We start from the raw sequence: 23,639 nt of genomic DNA, 5'->3' as shown, positions 1-23,639 counted from the left end.
TGGGAACGTGGACGCTGTTCTACTTCATTGGAGTCCCTAAAATGACTTATTGCCTTAAAGAAATAGTCCTCCAGGCAAGACACCTATGTCTTAGACTTCTCATGTTCAGCTTGTAAGTTTTCAGAAATGCTGGGCCTTTATCAAGGTCTTTGTCTATCAGAAGAGGGGTGTGTGGGGCTCATCACATGGATGAACTGCTCTCTGGTGAGCTGGGGGGAGGCATTTGGCATCAGTGGTTTGCAAATTACTGCAATCACTCAAACTTGAGAGCTCGAGCTTCTTTAGGGCATTCTCCTCGTTCCCCCTGACTAACTGGGAGGTAGAAAAGGTTACACTGACCACAGGTGGTAGGAAAAGGACCTTTAATGATTTCCTTTTCCCATTACCATCCCTGCCCTCAATTATGGCCACCATCGCCTCCAGATGCCCCTGTGTGCTTTGAGACGGGAGGAACAGAAAGGGAATGTGGGAGATTCTGGGAACACTGGCATCTGCTCAGAGCACAGAACTGGAGCCATGCTAGTGTGTGTGTGACACAGGGGGTCGTGGGGACCTTCAACACGGAGTCCTGGAAACAGAGGCTTCAAGTATCCAGGCTGGTGGCACAGGCTGGGCTCTGGCTCAGGTAAGCCATTCACTAGGGGGGTGACCTAGGCCAACTGACATGACTACTGCTATCTGGGAAGACAAGGGGGTCAAACTGGATGATCTCTAGGTCCCTTCCATATCTAAAGAGACTTTTTTTAAAAAAGAATTTTATTGATTGAAGAGAGGAGAGAGAAACATCGATGTGTGAGAGACATCAATCAGCTGCCTCTGCACGCCCCTACCAGGGATCAAGCCCACAACTTGGGCATGTGCCCTGACCAGGAATCAAAACAGCAACCTTTTGGTGCCCAGGATGAAGCCCAACCGAGTCACAGCAGGGCGGTCCCTCCCATTTCTAACATTCTCTACTTCCAAAGGGAATTTGAGACTTGTTCTACAGGGACCTTAGGAGTGTTCAGATAAAGTTAAAAAGAGAATAAGGAATCTCATGAATGGGAAGATAAGACCAGGAATGAAAGATAAGAGAGAATACTTTCTTGAAGGACTGCTGCTCTGTTGAGACAAAATCCTTGCCCACTGCATGGGAGAACATATTTACCAATGCTATCTCAGATAAGGGTTTAATCTCCAAAATTTACAGGAAACTCATACAAGTTAACAAAAGGAAGATAAACAATCCAATCAAAAAATGGGCAAAGGACCTAAATAGACACTTTTGAAAAGAGGACATACAGAAGGCCATGAAAACTTGCTCAAAATTACTAATCATCAGGAGATGCAAATCAAAACAACAATGAGGTACCATCTCACACCTGTCAGAATGGCTATCATCAACAAATCAACAAGTGCTGGCGAGGATACAGAGAAAAAGGAACCCTTGTGCACTGCTGGTGGGAATGCAGCCACTGTGGAGAACAGTATGGAGTTTCCTCAAAAAAATTAAAAATAGTACTCCCATTTGACCCAGTAATCACACTTCTAGGAATATATTCCAGGAAATCAGAAACACCAATCAGAAAGGATATATGCACCCCTATGTTGATAGCAGCACAATTTACAATAGCTAAGATTTGGAAACAGCCTAAGTGCTCGTCAGCAGATGGTGGATTAAAAAACTGTGGTACATCTACACAATGGAATACTACATTTCTGTAAAAAAGAAGAAATTCTTACCATTTGCAACAGCATGGATGGACCTGGAGAACATTATGCTAAGCGAAATAAGCCAGTCAGAGAAAGATAAATATCACATGATCTCACTCATTTGTGGAATACAATGAACAACATAAACTGATGAACAAAAATAGAACCAGAGGGGGAAAAGTTTTTAGAATATAATAGAAGCAATCCTGTTATTTGCAGATTTTTAGTATTTCCTACAACTTTTGTGATAGTATATAATGCTAGTACAGTTTTGGTAATATTATTATATTTTAAATCTTTTTTTCTTGAAATATTAATATTTATTGCATGTAAATGGCTAATTATTTTGTATCTACAATCTGGCAATAGATTTATTTTGTATATTGTAAAAATAAATTAAAAAGCTGAGATTTCCACCCTACCCCCCCCAAAAAAATCCTTTCTCTTTCTTGCACATAATTCACGTTTGCAATGCATGTGTTCAACAGGCATCTGAAGAGTGCAGACACTGTGCAGAACAAGGCAGACAGGCTCCGGGGCTCAAGGAGCCTACATCTAAGTGTTGGGTGGGGTAGTCAATGAACAAACACAGAAAGTTAAAAACACTGCAGACACCTCGTGGCCCGATCTTGGTTTCTAATACCACTCTCCATTAAAAGGTACACGAGTTCCTTGGAGAAATGGCTGATTCTAGGACTGGGGCACTTCATAGTGCCAAAAACTAAGTGTCCAAAAAAACTACAACAAATAAAAACCAAACCCACATTGATAGGAGTGTAGCAAAGGGACACAGGAGCCAATGGAAAGAGCTCCTAAGGGCCAAAGCTGGACCAACGAAATATAATGTTGGGTTATAACCAAAGTATAAAATAAATTTCCAAGAGTCCACACTAATACAAATAGATGATTGAATAAATTAATAAATAGGGAAGAAGAGACAAATCTCCTGTGTAAAAGAATTCCAGATAACTTACGTAGATATTCCGCCCTCAAGGACAGGGAGCCTAACTTCCCACTCCTCGGGTGTGGGCAGTGACTATGACTTCTTTCCAAAGCAGACAGTATGGAAACAGGGAAGAAAGAGTAAGTTCACAGAGGAGAAAGCTAACACCCACTACTTCAGCCAGATGACCAAGGTCATCATCAACTGTCATAAACAAATCATGGCTATACCCTTGAAATGACGTGATGGAAATGGCACCTGCCTGTGTGGTTTTTCTCCCCCAACCCATAAACCAGGCTACTCATGAGACAAACATCACACAAGTCCCAACAGAGGAGCATCCTACAATACAGATGACCAACACTCCGCAACACAGTCAAGGTCATTAAAAACAAAGACAGTCTGAGAAGTTGTCACAGTGAGAGGAGCCCAAGGAGACATGACAACTAAGTGTGATGGGGAATCCTTCATGGGACTCGGGAACAGAAAAAGGACATCGGTAAAACATAAGAATCTGGATAAACTATGGATAGTAGTTATTAATAATGAACCAATACTTATTAATTATAACAAATACACACCACTAATACCAGATATTAATAACAGGGAAAGCCATGTTCAGGGGTAGAGAGTAAACTGGGAACTCTGTACTATCCATTCAATCTATATCAGAGAAAGCTGTTATGGCGTCACGACCACAACCGGTCACCAGGAGGTGCATGGAGCATCTCTCACAGGCCGGGACTCAAGGCTCTTGAGGGGCTGGCAGGGCTGGCCGGGCAGAGGCAGTCCCGAGGCTCACACAGGGTGGGTCACGGCAGGTTGGGGTCTTGCGCCGCTGGGTCTTTGAGACCTCGGCCCCAGCTGGCACCTTGATTATAGTTCTCTGAGCAGAGAACCCAGTCAAGCTGTGCTTGGAATTCTGATCCATAGAAATTTTGAGATAATAATTTTTTTTAAGCTGGCAAAAAAAATCAACTAAAAACAAAACAGTAACAAACATTTCAGAAAGTAGTGAGTGTGCTGCAAAAAACTAAATTGAGATGTCACGAGTGACTGGGTGGCTTCATGGCGATAGTGGTCAAGGAAACCTTCTCTGAATCCTAGGAGGGACCTTGCCCTCAGACACTGGTGGGAAAACACGGCAGGCAAAGTGGCCCACCAGCTCCGTCGGTGCCTAGACTTAACATTCTGTGTTCCAGGACACAAAGGCAGCCCATGGGTGGAGTGACATGAGTTTAGGGGAAGGAACAGGAAAGAGGGTGAGAGAATGAGCCGGATTACATAGGGCCCCTGCTATAGACTGCATGTCTGTGTGCCCCCAAATTCCTATGTTGAAGTCCTAACCCCAGGGTGATGGTCTTAGGAGAGACGTTTGGGAGGTGCTTAGATCAGGAGGGTAGAACCCTCAGGAATGGAATCAGTGCCCTAATAAGAGAGACCCCAGAGAGCTCCCTCACTCCTTCCTCCATGGAAGGACACAGCAAGAAGGTGTCATCTATAAACCAGAAAGTAGGTTCTCAACAGACACTGAATGGTTCAGTGCCTTGACCTTGGACTTCCCAGCCTCCAGAACAGTGAGAAATAATTGCATATTGTTTATAAACACCCAGTCTATGGTATTTTGTTACAGCAGCCCGAGTTGTCTAAGACAGCTTCCCAAGAAGAGAAAGGAATTTGGATTTTAAATTCAACTGGAGACCTTTGGTGCACCGGTAGCTGATGAGTGACATATCTGCTTTATAGTTTTTTTTAGAAATGATGCTAACTGCTCTGTAAAGGACTGGTTGCTGGGTGGCAACGTCTAGATAGGGGGCGTCTAGATAGGGGGCTCCAACCTAGATGAGGGCTCATGAAGGCTTTGTCCAGGCGGCGGCAGAGATGATGGATGTCTCCCAAGAGCGTGGGAGGATGGGGAGGGCATGCGCTGGATGCTCACAGTCATCTTGTAGATCTGTGTGCATGAGGCGGCTCTGAGGCTCACGCGGCCAGTGGATCACAAGTAATCGTAGCAGTCATACACTGCCTCGCCAGGCTGTCTTTCTCCCGTGTCATCCTATTCCTGCGCAGACTACCACTGATGATTCATCGAGACACTTGTCTCTGGCAGTTGCTGGCACCGGAATAGTGTTGTGCCAGTTTGGGCTAGATTCTCCCCTGGAGCCCCTGCCAAAGGGAAAACTGGATCCCACCCACCACCCCCAGCCTCCTGGCTCAACAAAGCTGCCCTACTTAACTAATTGCCTCCTCTGGGTTGAGTGTTAATTAAACAATTTGTTGCTGCTTATTTCACAAGGTGTGGGGCGCCCTCTCTCTAGCCCAGGGAAACAGTTCAATGTGGAGCAGAGACGGGCTCAGTGTGGGCCCTCTTCCTTCACATCCAAACAGGTTGTGAGGAGAGCTCTTCCGTTTTCATTTTGGCCCTAGTCGGTTCACCCAAAGTCAATTTCAATTCCACCTTCGGACTCTTGACTTCAAACTTACCTTTGCACTCTTGCCAACCCCTCCTTTTGCACCTGCTCACCAGGACTGGCCAGCTCCCAAGCACTGCTGAGGTTGGTCCCTACCAGCTGGTCTCAACTGTCGCCCAATGTAACTCTTTGGCACCTGTCTGTGCTCAGTTACAGGTGCCTGAAATCCAGTCTGGGTGCAAGCTAAGGCCGTGGGCCTTATCTCACTTTGCCATACAAACTATAGTTTGAGTGGCTGACTGCTTTGCTGTGTCCATGAGATGCTGTCACGGGTGGCCAGCTCTCTCATTTAATCCACAGATCAACCTAGAAGGTCAACTCTTGGAGGGCAAGAACTGGTCAGGTTCTGAGAAGGGTTGGTACCGAAACATCTCTTTTTGACACACAGGGTTTTATGGATCAAGGCATCATTTCTGGGTCAACACCCCAGCCTCTCAGTGTAGCTCCCCCTGCTGGGCAGGTGAGGGGAAGCGCAGCTTCTGCTCATGAGTAGCTCCTCCCTAGATCCTCACAAAGCCCACCCATGGACTCAGCAGATGGCAGCTGCTCTGGGCTCTCTGCAAGGACACTAATGTTCCCTCTCTGTCTTTAGCAGCCCAGAAGCAAGTGGACGGACCCTGGAGACTTAGCACCTGGGCAGATGTGAGCCACATGCATGACCTGGAGAGAGGGGGCGCAGAGGATGTGTGCAGAGAGCTGGAGGAGGAGGCGATGAGAGAGCTCCCATTTCTATTCCTGCTCAGCCCGAGGCCTGTTTGCTCTGCTTTTCTCAGATTCCTGGGAGACCCTCCAAGCCCTAGAAAAGCCCCATGTTACTGGAGCCCATCTTTGTAAAACCAAGAGTCTTAGCAAGAACACTCACTACAAACAGAGCTCCTCCACTCTACCTTCTTACATTTCAGGGTCCACGCAAGATTTTGACTGGAAGTGGGAACCGAAAGGATTTAGCTGCTACTAAAACAGTTTGAAAACCAGGCTCCCCCTGGTTTCACTGAGGAGGACACCGAGGCATGGAAAAGGTCAGCAGGGCTGGTTTTGTGGGAGCTCAGGAGGAGGGATGTGGGAACCTCTAGAGCAGCAGTTCTCAACCTGTGGGTTGCGACCCCTTTAGGGATCGAATGACCCTTTCACAGGGATAGCTTAAGATCATTGGAAAAACACATATATAATTACACATTGTTTTGTGATTAATCACTATGCTTTAATTATGTTCAATTTATAACAATGAAATTGGGGGTCACCACAACATGAGGAACTGTATTAAAGGGTCGCGGCATTAGGAAGGTTGAGAACCACTGCTCTAGAGAGAGCCACCTGGACGCTCCCTCCACCAGCCTCTGCCATAACCTCAGGTGTGGACCCAACGGGCAGGCCCTAGGATGAGTCTTGCCATTCTCCTATTCTCCCAGCCCTTTGCTCACAGCCCCCAGAGACCTGTGCACACCTAGAGGCACAGCCACCTCCTTTCTCCAGTTGGCCTGCTCCTCACCTCCCTCCTCTGCTCAGACCCCAGAGCCAGGCATCCACCACAGGGACCTGGGCTGGGCAGAGGCACATGGAGCCCAAAGTCTTACTGACATTTGTTTCCATTGGTAGGACTCATTTTCCTTTCTTTCCATAAACACTTCTAATTCCCTCAATCCAAGCCAAATTCCCCTCTACCTGGCTCTGCTATTCGTCAACGCACTCTTCCCTGCGGGGCAGACTGTGAAGGGCACACCCAATGCTTCGCTTTGCTTCCATCTGAGGCTCACACCAGGAGACCAAAGGGCACATTTTAGCTCTTCAGGGAGAAAGGAGGCACCTGTGCTGTGGATTAGCACTCACTTCCTGTGGACTGGGACCTGCTCCTGCACAGCCACATGGTTCATCTACAATCCCTTCCTAAGGACTGGATTGGTCCTTGGCCATGGCAGTCAGAGAGTAAGGGGCAGGCACGAGGGCAGGTGCCTCATTTGGAAACAGGAGCAGCATTTAGGAAGCATAAATCAAGGGTGAAGCTTTTAAAGGGGAAACTGCCCAGATAGCAACCACTTCCCACCCTGAAGTCTAGTGTGTGTATAAAATGCCCAAGGATCTTCGGGGTTCACGCTCACTCTGCGTCTGATACCCGCCTCAATGCCATAGCTGCACCGTCCCCCACAGCAGGCAAGGATCACACCTTATTAGTCTCATTAGCCTCTGCATCCCCAGCAGCTAGTGCAGGGACATGTGATTAAGAAGAATTCAAAAAAATGATAAATGAATGAATGAATGGGTAGAGCCCCACAGAGTTGTGGCTTTCATCTGCTGTGCACTTAGCCGTTCCTCCAGAATCCTAGTAACCGGACCTTTCCCCCGACAGGCCCCCCAAGCCTGCACCTTACCTCCCATGAGGAAGAGAAGCCCGGCCACATACTGCATAAGGCCTCGGTCCCAGCAGCAGCCCAGCACGCCGATGATCCAGCCGAAGAGGATGATGGCCACCGCCATGCCCATGAAGCCGGCTGTCATCCTACGCAAGTCTGTGGGTAAGCAGGAGGGCAGGGGTTAGCATCAGAGCCTGGAACTCAGCGTCGGGTGCACCCGAGCCCAGGCAGAGGGGGAGCGGTGGGGCACTGCATCGGGGAAGGAAGGAACCTGCCTTTTCAGACAGGTTTGCATATAAACCCGTTTGTAGAGGCCAGAGCCCTGATGGTGACTGCATCATGGGTACATAGATGGAGGGAGAAACCATCATCATAACAGTTGTCACTTGCATGCTTCCTCTGAGCCAGGTACTGTGTTATCCCTGTTGGAAGATGGAGCAACTTGCTTCACGCCATAGACCTAGTGAGCATTACATCAGAGCATCCAACCCAGATTGGCAAGGATCCCAGGTCCTAACCTCAGCATCATTCACCTCGCAGCTGGGTGGGGTCAGGCTGCACCTGCCAAGAGCTCCCTCCCTCCCCTCTGGGATTTGCTGGTTCTGCCAGGAGGTCCTGTGTAAGGAGGATGCTGCCTGCAGCTGCTATTTCCTTCCCTCCAAGTTGGCTCCCAGGCCTCAGCTTTCTTGCATGTGGGGCTGCAGGCTGGAGAGCCACACCTCCTGCTCTGAGACTGAGCCCAGAGCAGACACTCTCAGCCCCACACCCAGGTCAGTACAGCTTCTGAACCAGGCCCTTCCCCGCTCCATGCCCGACAAAGCCCGGCAGGGGTGCAGGAAAGAGGAGGGCTGTCTGGGAAGGAGGTATTTTTAGTGGCAGGAAGAGGGCAGAGCTGCTGCCCACCTTAGTGAGCCTCACTCAGCCTCTCCATCAGCTCAACTTCCTCCTGGCTCCTCCCTGCCCGCCAATGCATACCCCACCCCACCTGCCTCATCCCTGAAATCCAACCCTCTAATACCTTCTCCTGCGTGACACCCACCCATTTGTCATGGACTCCTTCCACCCAGCCCCAGCACCTCCGCCTGCAGCTCCATGTCCTCCTGTGTTGTCCATCCACCTATATCTGGGTCTATCCACTAGCCCCCATCCTTCTGATGAGGCCCCGGAGGATATTGACAGAGAAGTCTAGAGGACCCCTGGGCATTACCCTCCCCCAGAGGAAGAGAGGGAGGGTGAGGGGGCAGGGCAGGGAGCCTGATGGGAAACTACATCACTCCCATCCCCGGGAAACAATGCCCCCACGTTTCCGGGGGGAACACCTTGGGATCCGCATACCTCATGAGGGCATCGCATCCCCTCTGTTCCCCTCTCACTCCAGCCACCCCATTGGGAGCCATGGCAGATCCTGGGACTCGGGCTTGAGACCTTCCATTCCTCTGCCCCCAGGAGAGGGATTTGGTCCATGTCCTTATGCTGACACTGAAGATCAGCCCTGGAGAAAACTGGCTGGGAAGTGGGGAGGGAGTTAGGAGATAGCAGCTGAGCTTGTCCCGTGAGGAGGGGCCTGGACAGGGAGCAGGACGGACCCGGGCACTGTCACAGAGGTACAAGTCCACCAGGGAGCTGGCTCCTGCTCTACCGAGATCCTCCCCGCTGACCCAGGAGGCCTGCCCAGCCAGGTATAATACTCATCATAGTCGTTTATGGGAACTGCCAAGGATGCTTGATTTTCATGCCCATGGGAATCAGGCGTCAAATGTGTTCATGTCACCAAATGTGTCTGAGGAAACTTGGTGGTGAGCGCCATTGGATCACAGCGCTCAAACGTGTGTGCGCCATGCTTCCTGAGCAGGCTCCCTGCTCCGGGCTCAGCCAGCCACCACCAGCAGGGAGTCGGGAAAGAGCATGCCTGCCAGCCGGGCCAGCACCACCCCTTATTCAGCTGCCCACGGTCCCCCTCGCCCTCCAGCTCCCCACAACGCTTTCTCCACTGCCTCCAGGATCAGTCCCTTCTTCCTTGGCCACCGCCACAGACCGGAGTGAGCCAGGCCCCAGCTCCCTCCTCGGTCCCCTCTACATGCGGGTCCACTTGGACTCATACTGGAGACGACATACTCGTTGCTCCAGATGCTTCGTCCACTCTCCACTGTCCTCAGGGGCAACGGGCTGTGGGAATGGGAAGAGAGGCTGGGTATTTTTGCTGGAAAGGAGGTTCATATTCCTTTCTTTTTTCTTTTTTTAAAAAAATATATTTTATTGATTTTTTTACAGAGAGGAAGAGAGAGGGATAGAGAGTTAGAAACATCGATGAGAGAGAAACATCGATCAGCTGCCTCCTGCACGCCCCCTGCTGGGGATGTGCTCGCAACCCAGGTACATGCCCTTGACTGGAATCGAACCCAGGACCCTTCAGTCCGCAGGCCGACACTCTATCCACTGAGCCAAACCGGTCAGGGCTCATATCCCTTTCAATAGGTCGGGAAACTTCTCTCCTCTGCCCCTATGGAACCAGGGGTTCCCTTCGTGCGTGGAGGTTTCTAGGAGAAATCTTGGCCCCTTCAGCAGCACCAGAGTGGACGACCCTGCTGAAGCCAGAGAGCCCCTCCCTGCTGCACTCGGCCTTGCTCCCGGGACGGCCTGACTGCTCCCCGCTCTGCAGACCATGGGAGCAAAGGTACCGCCTGGGGGGGGGGGTAGGGGGGTAAGTGGATGAAGTGTCACATATTAAGGTGTTTCCACCAGGGCCAGGGACCGGGAAATGGGCTGGGCAGGAAAAGGGAAATGCCAGTCAGAGAGAGAGGGAAGGTTCTTATTAGTGGAGGGGAAAGTAAGGTGTGTGTTACTTAGAAGAAAAAGAGGAGAGAGCAGGAAGGGGAATGGTGAGGATTCTTCTTCTTCCAAAAGTTCTAAGACCATCGTGGTCATCCGTGTCCCTGGCCGGGGAGGGCTGTGGCCTCTAACATGGATAAGTGCACTTTGCTGTTCCCCAAAGGGCTATGTCAACAGAAGCGGAGGGTCCTACTAAATTGTTGGTTGAGAAGGAAGGATGAGAATCAGAGATCAGGCCTGAGTATTTTCACTGACCCGGGAGGATCGTCACCATCGCCCTGTGAGCCTGATTTTGCCGGAACTGTTTATTTTATCCCTAAAACCTATGTGGTAACTCAGAGTAGCTGCATCAACAACCTGGAAAGTAGGTAAGACTATTCCTCTCTTACAGAGAAGAAAAGCAAGAGCCAAAGAAGTTACATAATGGACTATCTCAAGCCAGTGAAGTAAAAGGAGAGTGAGCTGTGTGGGAAAATGAAATTCACAATGTAACTAATGAGCTACTGGGTTATCATGACAGTGAACAAATGTATCCAGCATCTCTTCCTCCCAAGGTAAGAGATTTTTTTAAAAGATAGAAATGTATAAGGATGGAAAAAATAGGGAAGGAGAGGATGACAACCACATAAAAGCTGATGGATAGCCCTGGCCCGGTGTTGCTCAATGGTTAGAGCATCAGCCCGTGCACTGAAGGGTCCCGGGCTCAATTCCCAGTGAAGGGCATATACCTGGGTTGCAGGTTCGAGCCCTGGTCCCATTCAGGGTGCCTGCAGGAGGCAACCAATTGATGTCTCTCTCTTTCTCTGTCCTTCACTCTCTCTTTCCTTCCCTCCCTCCCTCTCCCTCTCTCTACCTCTATCTCTACCTCTATCTCTCTATCCCCCTCCCTCCCTTCCACTCTCCCTGAAAAATCAATGGAAAGAATATCCTCAGGTGAGGATTAACAAACAAACAATAAAAAAAGTCAGGGAGGGGAGGGGGGCTGATGGACAGTGTGACTGACTTAGCAGACTCAGAGCCAAACCTAAAGCCCGCAGCCTGGGAAGCTGCAGACCAACCTGCCCCATGCCCAGAAGGTGCATGAACTGGCCCCAGCAGTTGCCTTTGGATCAAGTAAACAAGGGGAGGGACACAAAAGAGGGATTTGGTGGAAGTTGTCTGAGATGAAACTTGATCCCTAGATCTCCCTTCTCACTCCCCTACCCTGATAGTTGAGTACTTAGGCCTGGGGGGGGGGGGGGGGGGAAGGGAGGGTCCACCAAGCTCCACGTGCAGGCTGGCTGGCCAGCACAGCTGAGGGCCACTGCACAGAGGGCAATCACGTGGCCGTGCACATAGAGAACACTGATGCTTACTCTTGAGACCCCAGCCCTCTCTACTCGGCTCCCAGGAGCTCACGGCCCGGCCTTTGTCCTCCAGCCTGGAGGCTGGGAGAGGCCTCTGCAGTGATGACCAGTGCAAGAGGAAAGGCCTACCCCTCTGCCACCGGGGATGCCTCAGAAGAAACCCCTGGGCCACTCTCCAAGGAAGCCCACCCGCCCACTCAGCGCTTCGAGGCAGCTCTTTAGCACCCCAACCAGACAAGCCAGCATCACTGAGAAAAGCCTGCAACCCGGGAGAAAGACCTCGAGGAGACACTCTGAGAAGGAACAATCATTTAAGTCTTATTACTATTCCCAGAGAGACAGGAGAAGAAATGTAGTTTACCTCCATTACATAAGAACAGGATACTACTGAAAAGAACTATCTAGAGAACAAAAATAACACCTTAAAATATCAGAATCAAAATCGCTGAAGCTTATATTGTAAAATCATTTCTAATTTATGGGTTAACAGTCCCATCCTGCTCCAAAAAAAGATGAAAGGAGGCTTGCAAACCACACACAGTGTCACAGGATGAATGTGATTAATGAGGAAATGAAGGGAAGAGAAGAGAAGTAAATAAAAGTCCACGAGGTCCCTAGAAAGGTAAGTAGACTGGCCATATTTGAATTTAAAGGCATTAGTCATTATTCTCATTGCCTTAAAATCTCTAATGTTTTTTTGTTTGTACTTGGGTAAATCCCAGGGGCTACTCCGCCTATGGAATGTCCCATGTGCACATGGCCCCCTCCTGCCCACCTAGGCCACCTACCTGCCAATGTTATCTTATTGGAACTGGAGAGCATTATGCTAAGTGAAATAAGCCAGTCAATAAAGGAAAAATACCACATGATCTCACTCATTCATGGACAATAGAGACCATTATAAACTTTTGAACAATAATAGATACAGAGGCAGAGCTGCCTCAAACAGATTGTCAAACTGCAGCGGGAAGGCCAGGGAGGGTTGGGGGACAGGAGGTAGGGGGGTAAGAGATCAACTAAAGGACTTGTATGCATGCATATAAGCATAACCAATGGACATAAGACACTGGGGGATAGGGGAGGCTAGGGGACTGTCTAGGGCGGGGGGATAAAATGGATACATATGTAATACCCTTTGTAATACTTTAAGCAATAAAAAAAAAAAAAAAAAAAAAAGAAGTAAAAACTGCCTTTTCTGTTCTTTGTGACAGCTCACTGGGCCCATAGCAGTACTCTGCGCCCAGGAACTTACATCACTTAGAGGTTTTTTGTTTTTGTTTTTTTCCCCCTGTCTCTTCCTGTCTTTTTAGAGAAAAATAAAGAAAAGAAAGACCTAACTCACCTGTGGGAAGCCGTGGAAGAATATTTGCATGGTCAGCCTAAAAATAATCCCCTTGGGGAAAAACACAAGAGAACAGAGAGGCCAATTCCACGGGCTAAGACTGAGATAAAGAAAAGTCTGTTCATGAACTGTGTTGGGTTGGACTCCATTATCTACATTCCACGACCCTACCGTTGAAATGCTAATTTTTCAACACAGAAAGGTGCATTCTAAACTTTTTAGCAAAAGAATATAGTTCAGCACAGTGGAACGAAGGGGGTGGATAATGAGGGAGGGTGGAGGAGGAGGAGAGGCGGGAGAGCCATTAAATAGAAGCAGAAAAAGCACTGCTCCCACATGGAAAAATTTTGATTTTGAAGTTTACACTCCTATTAACATTTAAATTGAAAGGTATTGCTTGCAACTGTACATGGGAAACCAGGATACATGCATTTAAATAAATGCCGCTTAGAAAAGAAAAATATGCTCTGAATAGCTTTCTATCTGCTCTTTCGAGACCTTGCACACAAAAAAGATGACTGGAATTTCAAAACACACACGCGGTGAGGGAAAGTGTGGGTTAGACCTCGTTGTGATGGTGAAGACTGACGATAGGACACTGTCTCAACAGCCCCAGTGTCAAGAGTGTGGCGTGACCAGTAAGGCCATGCTGGCCACACGGGGCACCTCTGGGTGAGCCTCATTCCCAGGAAGCTCTCCTTCTGCAGGATGCGAGCACATTGCCTGTGAAAGGGTGTCAGCTGCTCTGGGATCTAGACATTCATTCTCGAATTAGTCAGTCCCTGAGGGTGACCTTCTGCACAGCAATCATATCTGAAGGAAGTGGGAGTTTGGACTCAACAGATGGGGATGGAAGCACTGATTCATGGAGCCAGGCTGCCCTTGTTCAAATCCATACCTGTGTGAACTTGGGCAAGTTAGATCAGTTCCCACACTTGCAAGTGGAGGTTATGACAGCACTTACTTCAAAGGGGATTTTATATTCAGAGGATTAAGTAAGTTAATATGTGTAAACTGCTTAAAACAGTATCTGACACAAAGCTTGAGCTATGTAAGTATAAATAGAAATGGAAGTCACTTGAATTGGCTCTCTATTTTTCATGTAGCACATTCTTTGCATTTGCTGTACATGAGCACATAGGAGCTGAGTAACATGTTGGGGTTAGCTCCCAATTAAGGCTTTGGTGCCCAGAGGGAACAGGCTTCTGGAATCTGTTTGTGTGCCTCTCAGGTATCTGCAGAGGCCAAGGTGAAGGCTCTGTTTTTCTATTTATTAACACTGAGATGCATTCACCCTGAAGTATGGATGCCTCTTATTCTCCGAGGACCAAAATAGCTGGAGGCTACAGCAGCTAATAGCAGAGGTGCCAGTGGCCATAGAGGCCATTTGAACCCTGGGCTCTTACAGTGAGCATTACACTGCTCTGGGAGGAAGAGACATGGGCAAGACTGCAAATCTGTTGCAAAGGTTTCCATGATCTAGTTAATTAAAATTAAAACAGAAGTAGCAAACAGGAAGTTCTGCCTGTAGTTTTCTTCTAGAGCAGCAGTTCTCAATCTGTGGGTCGTGACACCTTTGGCGGTCGAACGACCCTTTCACAGGGGTCGCCTAAGACCATCCTGCATATCAGATATTTATATTACGATTCGTAATAGTAGCAACATTACAGTTATGAAGTAGCAACGAAAATAATTTTATGGTTGGGTCACAACATGAGGAACTGTATTTAAAGGGCCAGAAGGTTGAGAACCACTGTCTAGAGTGTGAGTTGGTTCGGTGTTGTATTGCAGTTATATTTAAGGAAGTATTTTTATGTGAAAACAATCATTCTTATGTTTGAGAAAAGTGCCTGACTTGGGGGTTTGATCCCAAAAAGGTCCATCTTTTTCCAAGCCCCAGTAACTCATCATAACAGACTGCATTTCCCTGAAAGATGTGGCACTTCCCCCCTCCTTCCTTGATTGTGCTGTGCTCCTGCCAACATGGCTACCTACTAGTACATGTTCCACCTGACAGGCTTCTCTGCATCCTTAAAGATTTCCCTGACAAGTAAATGTCGGGGAGCCTTCCAGGTACATAGCACACATGTAGCAATCGGTCGATATCACTCCTCCAGCACATTCCACGGGTCTTACTGCAATTATTTATGTCTCCCTCCCTCCAGTAAATGTGAGCTTGTTCAGGCCTGTTGTCATGCCTGTTTTACTTTATTTCCATGTCACTGACATGAGCAGGTGTTGGCTAAATGAGCTCACTATCCCACGCTGTAACAATTACTGAAACTGCATGTACTGTGGAAGAGCACACGCTGAGGATGTATCTACCCAATTCGACCCACTTCTGCGACCCAAATGTCATAGTGACTTGAAGACAATTTCCTTCGCCTTCAAATTAAATAATTTTTAAAAGCCAGTATGAATTATTGGTTAGAAATCTAACACAGTTTTTGTCATATACGAGCATTAAAATAGGTCCAGATTCCAGATCACACCAGGCCATGCAATTTAGGGGCTCCCTACCCTTAAGTTTAATAAAAACATGGGAGACCCCACAGATGAGGAACCCACAGATATTTCTGCACCACCTTTCAAGTCAGGAAGAGATCACAGGTGAAGATAGTTGCGGTGAAAATTTAAAAAAACACACAACGATTTCTAGGCCAGAAGATGTGCTAGAAGCTTCCTCCTCCTCAATGCTGCTCCAGATCAGAGAGCTGCCATAAATAGGCATATTGTGTGATGCTGTTATACACACATCACATCCATTGTCAAGACAATGGAAGGCAAATTGCAAACTTTCTACTCTCCTGATGAAAGCTAGGTCAGCAGCTAAAGCAAGAGCCTGGAGACAAGAAAGGAGAAGCAGGGGGAGCCCCAGAACTGAGAGGCAAAGTGTCCCCCCCCCCAAAAAAAAATTACAAGAATGACTCCCTTGTCCCTGCAGCCACACTGCTAAGGCAACAGGGGAAATTACAGAGGAAAAAGATGAAAAGGAAACTGTGGCTCAGCCAACCAGATGCACCTGAGTAGACCCAGCTTGGCTCTGGGTCTCGCTTGGTCCTGGGGGTATTCCTACTATGAGGGATGAGCTAGACCAGTACCACCTCCTATTCCATCCCAGAGAGGCTCCATATCTTCTCCTCTATATCATGTGTCACTGAAGCTGCTCTGAGTACAGAGTCTAGAAATTAAGATGGCTTGGCAAGAGTGTGCCCCCACAGAGTTCCCATAAAGCAATCAGAGATGGGAGCTTTAAAACACATGGGCACCTTAGAGGGTGCTATGCTTTCCAGAAAAAAATGCTGCAGGTACCTGAGAAGTGGTTGATAGCAAAGAATTTGAAAAGCCTGGAGAAGGGAAATGAACATTTATTGTACATTTACTACATGCAGGCATTGGATTGGGCAATTGCTGTAGAACATGTCCATTGACCTTCCAAATGGCTCTATAAGGTAGATGTGTTTTGTTTTTTTCTCATTGTGTATGCTTAGAAATTGAGACAAGGGAATTTCAGCTGATCAAGGTCCCTCAGCCAGTGAGAGGCGGGTCTGGGAAAGGGGTTGATCCGCCCATGCCCTTTGCATTCCTCTGTCCCTTTCAGATTCTATGCCACTTCAAACCCCAGAAGAGAACTTAACATTAAACAAAATGTAACTGAATATTATTTGTATCAAAATTATTCTTTTGAAGAATGTCAATGACCATGGAAAAATGTATAATAAAAAATTAAATGAAAAATAATGCACAAGCCTATCGATTCCTCTGAGCCCTGCACTGCAGGTGTATGCAGGTGCACCCATGCAAGCCCACACACCACATGGGAAAGCAAAGGAGAAGTACACCAAGTGCTGACAGGGAGCCTTTCTGGGCAAAGGAACATTTGGAAGCAAAGAAGTACTCACTGTAACCAGCTAAGTTCTCTTAGAACTTAGGGTGTGGGAGGGAAAGGCAGTAGAATTGACAGGAATTGGTGACTGAATGTAAGAGAGAAGGGAGAGAGATAAGTCATTGATGATCCAAGATTTCTGGCTTAGAAGATCAGAAAATGGTGATTAACCAATACAGAACAAAAGAAGAGGCATAGAGTATTGCTTCTCTGTTTGGATTTATATTTTTATTTCTTTTTGGGGGGGGCAAGGGGAAAGGGGTGGAGGGACAAGAGGGACAGGTTTTGTAAAAGAAGACAGGGCGTTAAGTTCAGTTTAATTGCCTAAGAGACATCTAGTTGGAGATGCACATGATGGCCCTGGCTGTGTGGGTCTAATGCATGGAAAGGAGATTAGTGTTTGAGATATTGATATAAGGCTCATTTCATTAAAACTATAGGATTGAATGCCTACTCTCCCAGGGTAGGTGTATAAAAGTGAGGAGAAAAGGCGGCTAAGGACAAAGTTTGAACACCAGTATTTAAGGGTTGAGAAGAGGGAAAAAAGAAGAAGGAAAATGGATGGTCAAAAAGGGAAGGGCAAAATCCAGCCTAAGGCACATAATGGGAGTGAAACAAAGCAAGGGTTTCAATGATGGCCAATGCTGCTGAGATGAATAAGACATAATGTCATCAAACATTCAGCAGAGACTTGCTGAGCACCAGTTGTGTGCCAGGCATTGTGCTAGTGCAGGGAACATGGCAGTTCATAAAACTGGCCTGGTCTCTCCCCGCATTGAGTCTTACTAGATATACAACCAAGAGGGCCCTCGTGACCTTGAAAAGACAGTTAGTGGAAGTCAATCTCATTAGTTAGTAGGAATGAACTGGAGGTAAGAGGAAAATTCACTTTAAACACTATGCTTTCAAGTAGACTGATTGTAAAGAAGAGGAAGGAAGTGGGGTTACGGGGTAAAACACAGAGGGCTAGAGGGACTTTTTCTTTTAAGCATTTAAAACTGGAGTCTTTTTCTATGCAGAAAAGAATTAGCAGAGAAGATAAACCTGAAGATACCAGAAATAACACCCTTTCACATACTCTGAATTTCATCCAAACCAAAAGGTCAGATCCACACACAAACTCAGGGAAGTCCCAGATTCCACTTGACAAATGCCCTTTCTGAAACCTCTTGAGTACTCCTACCCAGAATCTCCCCTTTCTGTAGGAAGTGCCCCTCAAGCATACTTGTGGGCCAGACCAGTCAGCGCATTCATTCATTCACTGACTCATTCATTTGCTTATCATTTGCAGATCTCCATTTCTCATCCAGGTTATTGTTCTACAAATCTGTGTAAGACACCAGCCCTTCCCTAGAGAAGGTCTAAGATCCATACAACCTTGGACTGTCTGCCATGTGTAGTGCAGTCGCTCCATCACTTAGAGAACCAAGGTGGTGTTATTTCTCCTTTGTGTCTCTCACATCTAATACATAGGAGGGGCTCTAAATATCCATAGAATGAAGGGATGATTACTCCATTCAGAAGGTACAGAACTCAGTAGGAGCCACGGTGCGTCTCCCAGAAGGTCAGTTAGCAAGGGAGACAGGAGCTGATGTTTTTTCGTCACCTATGTGCCAGGCGCTGCTGACAGGGCACAGCTCACTTAGAGCCAGTTGATGAGAAAGCCTTTTCTATGTGTTTTCTAGTAAAGTGATGCCTAATGCTTTACTTCTATGTTTTCAAATGTTTTCCACTTTGCATGGTTCGTTTTCTATGCTTGAAGCATCTCAGATGACTGGGAACATTGTTCATGCTTCATGTGTAGTCAGTCACTTTTGAATTTTGCCAGTGTCTGGCTGTGTTAAGTAAATGCTCATTATGCACTTTGTGTTAGGTTCTGTAAGAGACAAGCATTCCCACCCCTTTGGCCCCGTGTGTGTCCCTCTCTCCCTTTGCCCTCGATGTTGTCTTTGTTCCATGGCAGCCTATCGAAGTTTGTTCCAGCAAGGTTCCCATTACTGAGGTCAGGGTCAACAGCAGATGTGTGGAAACTCAGAACAAAATGGGAAACATTGGGCAAAACCTTTTTTTTTCTAATTTATTAACATTTTTTCTTGGAGCTTCTTGAAAAAGCTTGGCAAATACATGTCTGTATCACTTAATTTTACACAACAAGAACTAAAAAGAACATAAAGCCAAGATTTGAGTATCATTTCGATTTCCTTCTCTTTCTCTATTGATCCCAACTTTCTTAAAGCTCATTTCCTTTACATTTCCAGGGACATGGCTACAGCAATGCCATTTTGTCTTTTTCCAGATGACAACGTAAGATGGATGGTTTCACATTTTGTTTTCCAAAAAAAAAGACAAACTCTTAATACAAAAGCTCCTTAGAGCATTACATGAATGACCAATATCATTCATAAACTTAGAGATTTTGAAGCTAATTAAACCTATACTAAAAAACAAAAACAGAAAAAATATTTGAGTAATACGGATCTCAACAAATAAAATAATACATTTTCAAGTTACACATGTAAAAGAGGAACACAGGCGTATACAGTGTGTTTCTTTAAGCCTCATCGCAGACCTAAATTCTATGAACATGAACTGCCTCTTCAAACAATGCATAAGGAAATTATCCCTGACTTCCCTAAGTGTGACAGGAGCTGCGAGGCTTGGCCATAGAACGGGCAGTGGCCAGGGAAGTCGAGACAGCCCTCGCTTAAATTCTGGCTTGGACTCTGTCTTTTTCATCTTGCAATGCATCTTCATACTGAGATGGGAAACCACTTGGGTCAATCCCATGAACCTTGGCCATGAGTTCTAGGACTTGCATCTTGGTGGCTTCAGCATGGGCTCTTGGGCCGCACAGAAATTCACATTGTGCAGGATCACTGTTAGGCACCTGCTGGTACTTCCGGTATTCTTCCTTCACAAAATATCTTGTGATGAGCTTCCTGGGCTCTCCAAAGATGTAGTACTTCCTCCCAGAATACACCCCTGTCACCTTCAGAACATCCCAGATGTCCTCTTCACTGGCACGGTTGCCCTTCAGAAAGATCACAGCCAGGATAAGAATCAGGATGCCAGGCTTAGGCACACCGACTTCACCATGCTGCATCCCATCATAGGTGAGGCCCAGTTTGATGAAGATGGCATAGCAGTGGTTGGTGGGATCCACTTCCTTCACATCAAGGCCACAGATTATCTCCATGCGTTCAGATGCTCTCAGGAACATCTCAGTGAAGTAGTCTTCATACTTTTTGCTGACAATCTTCAACATATCTTCTTTGGTTATTATCTCTGTCATTTGATACGTGAGCAGGAGGAAATTCACCAATGAAGCCACATTTTCATCTACAGCAACTATGACAGTGATGGCGAACCTATGACATGCGTGTCAGAGGTGACACGTGAACTCATTTTTTTGGTTGATTTTTCTTTGTTAAATGGCATTTAAATATATAAAATAAATATCAAAAATATAAATCTTTGTTTTACTATGGTTGCAAATATAAAAAAAAATTCTATATGTGACACGGCACCAGCGTTAAGTTAGGGTTTTTCAAAATGCTGACACGCCGAGCTCACAAGGTTCGCCATCACTGACCTATGGACACATTCTTGGGTCTGGATCCGCCTCTAAGGTGCTATCCTCCTCCTCTTCGCTACTGGAGCCCTCACCATATTTGCCTGATGAGGAGGCTGTGGTGACAACTGAGGAGGAGCAGGAACTCTGAGCACTCTCAGAGGTATTGGGGATACCAGCATCAGGAGCCTCCTTCAGATTGCCAGGCATTTCAGGATGGGAGGAGAGACAGGCCTCCTCCAGAGCCTTGGACTCCTGTGCAACCTCCAGGCCCTGGGTCTCACTGTGGGTCTGAAGGAGTTGATCAGGTGAGCACTGTGGATTCTTCTGAGGAAAAGCCATGAGGACACTTGTGGGTGGTGGTAATCAGGAGTGTGAACAGGAAGACAATGGGGAATCACTCCCTCGTCTTTGCCAACTACAGCCTCCTTCCCTCTTTCCATCTAAGAAAGCCCCGCCTCAGCAAAAACTTTTTTGTTGTTCTCCCAAAGAACTGGTATGTTTGATAATACCTTCAAGTTGGGGGGGAGGAAAATAGAGCATGAATTTTTTTTAAAGGATGATGGATAAAATATTGAAGGCAAGAAATTTAGATGTGGATACCCAGCCTTTTCTACTCCTCAAATGACTTCTCAAGGCATAGGAGCCACATTGTTTATCTGACACCAGCTCATCTAGCCTCACACTTGCTGTGTCCTTCCACCCCGCCCCATAGGACAATTCTCATTCTTGGGGTTCATTCCTGCCTTCTGGGGACACTGTCCTTGTCACTGGAAAAAGGAAAGAGTCAGAGCCTTTGGTGCTTGTAGGGTTTAAATGCAGGAGTCGGGGGAACACTCCTGCACCCTGGGTTGGACCGCAGGGGTCTGTGCATAGAATGGACTCTACTGGCAGCGTCATCTACACGTTCCTGATGAGGTTAAAAGGAGGAACACGCTGTTCTGCCTGCGCAGAAGGCTCAGCACCACAGGATACAGGGCAAGGAGACTCAACATTTTAGAATCGGAAAACTTTGAAACCTGGCTCCCTCTGGCTCTGGGAGCTTAGGATCCCCCAAAGAACGTAAAGCAAACATTCTCTATTGAAAGGTGAAATTTTTAATTTATTTAAAATTTATAATATTAAATTGTACTTTGGCTGCATTAAAATATAATTGCAACCTACTTCAATCAGAGCTAACTTTCCACTCATCTGATGTCTATTAACGCTACATCAGCAGTGCAGACCTTGGTCCATATGTCTCATGGCTTTCTGAACATGTCAACAAAGTTTAGGCCTCTAATTCTGAACCTCCAAAATGCAATTCCTCATCTTCACTCTCTAAGTGCCCCTCTCTTGATGCCAACAGCATCACCATCATCACGACCATCTGTCCCCCGAACTTCAGTGGCATTTGGAGTCGCCCTCCTTCCATGCCCCTTAATGTCTGACCAGCTGCCGGATCTCACCTCCATGATAATGAATGCATGTATCCCCTCCTCCATCCCCACTGCCTCTGCCTGGCCTTGGCCTGCCTAACCTCACCCTGAGGCTAGGTCATCAGTGAGCCTGAGCCTTGGTATTAGGATTAACACCTGCTTTGTAACTTCTGGCCACATGACCTGCAGCAAACCTCAATTTCCCCATCTCTCAGGAGAGGTGATAAAATGAGAGGATTCGAAAGGAGCCCAGTTAGCTCAATTCTGGTCCTACTTGCTGACCCACCCTCGGAGTCCTTCCTTCAGAATTTCCCTGCTCCAACCCATGTCATGCTCTGCGGCCAGAGGAACTCTTCCAAAGCAAGACTCATTCTCTAACCTCTGTGCTCAACACCTTGAATGGCTCCCAGCTGCCCCTGAGGCAAGGCCCCAGGGAAAGCCTAGTTTGGGCCCTTCACATCTGACCCTCATTACCAGTGTCATCTCTCTTCTCCTTTTCAAGTGCTCTGTGCTGCAGCCACCTGAGTGGCTTTCCCTCTCCCCAGCATGCTCTCCACTCTTCTGGTCTCTGCCTTAAGGTGAAGCTGGACAGAGGCACCTGCTCCGTCTCTGTGTGTCCAATTCTTCTTCATCAGCTGAGATCCACTCCTCACCCCCAGCAAGTCTTCCTAATGCTCAGGCATAAGACTCACTCGCCTTCTTGTGACATGCACATGACCAATTTAACTTGATTTGTGGCAAAACAAATAATAACCATTCACATAATTTACCCAACTTTTAACTCTCTGCAGGGATCATTCAACTGTCAAAGTTGAATGAAGTTTATGTTAAGTAGATGTCATTACTAAGTATAGAAACATACATTTCTAGTAGATTAGTGTGTTTGTGAGTGTATGGGTATAGTGATAAAAGGTAGGCAATAGCTTTCTATATTGAAATTCTGATATTTCTATACAGTAAATTAGCTTGAGAAATAAGTCACTTTCAAAACTCTCTAGTGAAGTATTAATTCCCAGATGTTATAAGCTGACCAAACATATTCTTCTACATAAGAAGTGTATTGCAGACATTAAAACCCCACTGTGAAAACTGAAAACAACCAAAGCTATTCCAATAATTGGGAAATAGTTAAATAAATTATGATAGACTCACATTATGGGCTATGATGCAGCCACAAAATGTTTTTGAAGAAATTAAATAATGATGAAAACAACAAGATTGAAAATTGTATATTTTGTGTGCTCCCAGATATGCAATAATAACTATTATAAACACGAATGATAACAATAAGCAAGAAAAAAAGACCCAAAGAAAACATACCAAAAGGTTAATTGTGGGGAAAGAGGATTATGGGTGATTTTTGTATTCTTCTTTGTCTTCTTCTGTGGCTTCCAAATTCTCAACAATAAGCACGTGTTGCTTTTATAATCAAAGAGAAAAATATTCAAAGCATGATTTAAAAGCAATGCCATTCAGCTCAGAGGAGGCGAACAGGGATAGAGGAAGTTCAAGCAGCTCTTTCCAGCATCCTCTACCTAGAAGTTGCCCAGCTGTGGAGGCGCTTGGCTTCCAGAGCCCAATCACAATGCAGGCTTCCTCACCGACAGCCTTCTAACCAGGTATGTGAGCAGTTGCACGCTGAATGCCTCACTGCCTTTACTTCTAGGCAAGATGACCTGAGAATGCCGGGGAACAGGACTCAGGTCTTGCAAAAGAACAGAGTGGTTTTTCTTTTCCCTGTCTTATCTCTGTCTCTGACTGACAATGCATACTGGTAAAGGTGTTTATTTTAT

General features: G+C 46.7%; 2 protein-coding genes across 2 annotated transcripts in view; both read right to left on the bottom strand.

The window, feature by feature from the left end:
- TMEM178B (transmembrane protein 178B) overlaps positions 1 to 23,639 on the bottom strand; it is a 354,516-nt gene that overhangs the window by 22,583 nt on the left and 308,294 nt on the right. Inside the window, exon 3 of the mRNA XM_059711995.1 lies at positions 7,473 to 7,610. Coding sequence (XP_059567978.1) covers positions 7,473 to 7,610 — 138 coding nt within the window. The remainder of the gene's footprint in view (positions 1 to 7,472; positions 7,611 to 23,639) is intronic.
- LOC132211437 (melanoma-associated antigen B16-like) lies at positions 19,562 to 20,770 on the bottom strand. The gene is given in 2 exon segments (XM_059656115.1): positions 19,562 to 20,205; positions 20,446 to 20,770. Coding segments are annotated over 2 exon segments (969 nt in total).

Source organism: Myotis daubentonii, chromosome 10, assembly GCF_963259705.1.
Source record: "Myotis daubentonii chromosome 10, mMyoDau2.1, whole genome shotgun sequence".
NCBI lineage: Eukaryota > Metazoa > Chordata > Mammalia > Chiroptera > Vespertilionidae > Myotis > Myotis daubentonii.
This window is presented reverse-complemented; position numbering and strand designations above follow the sequence as displayed.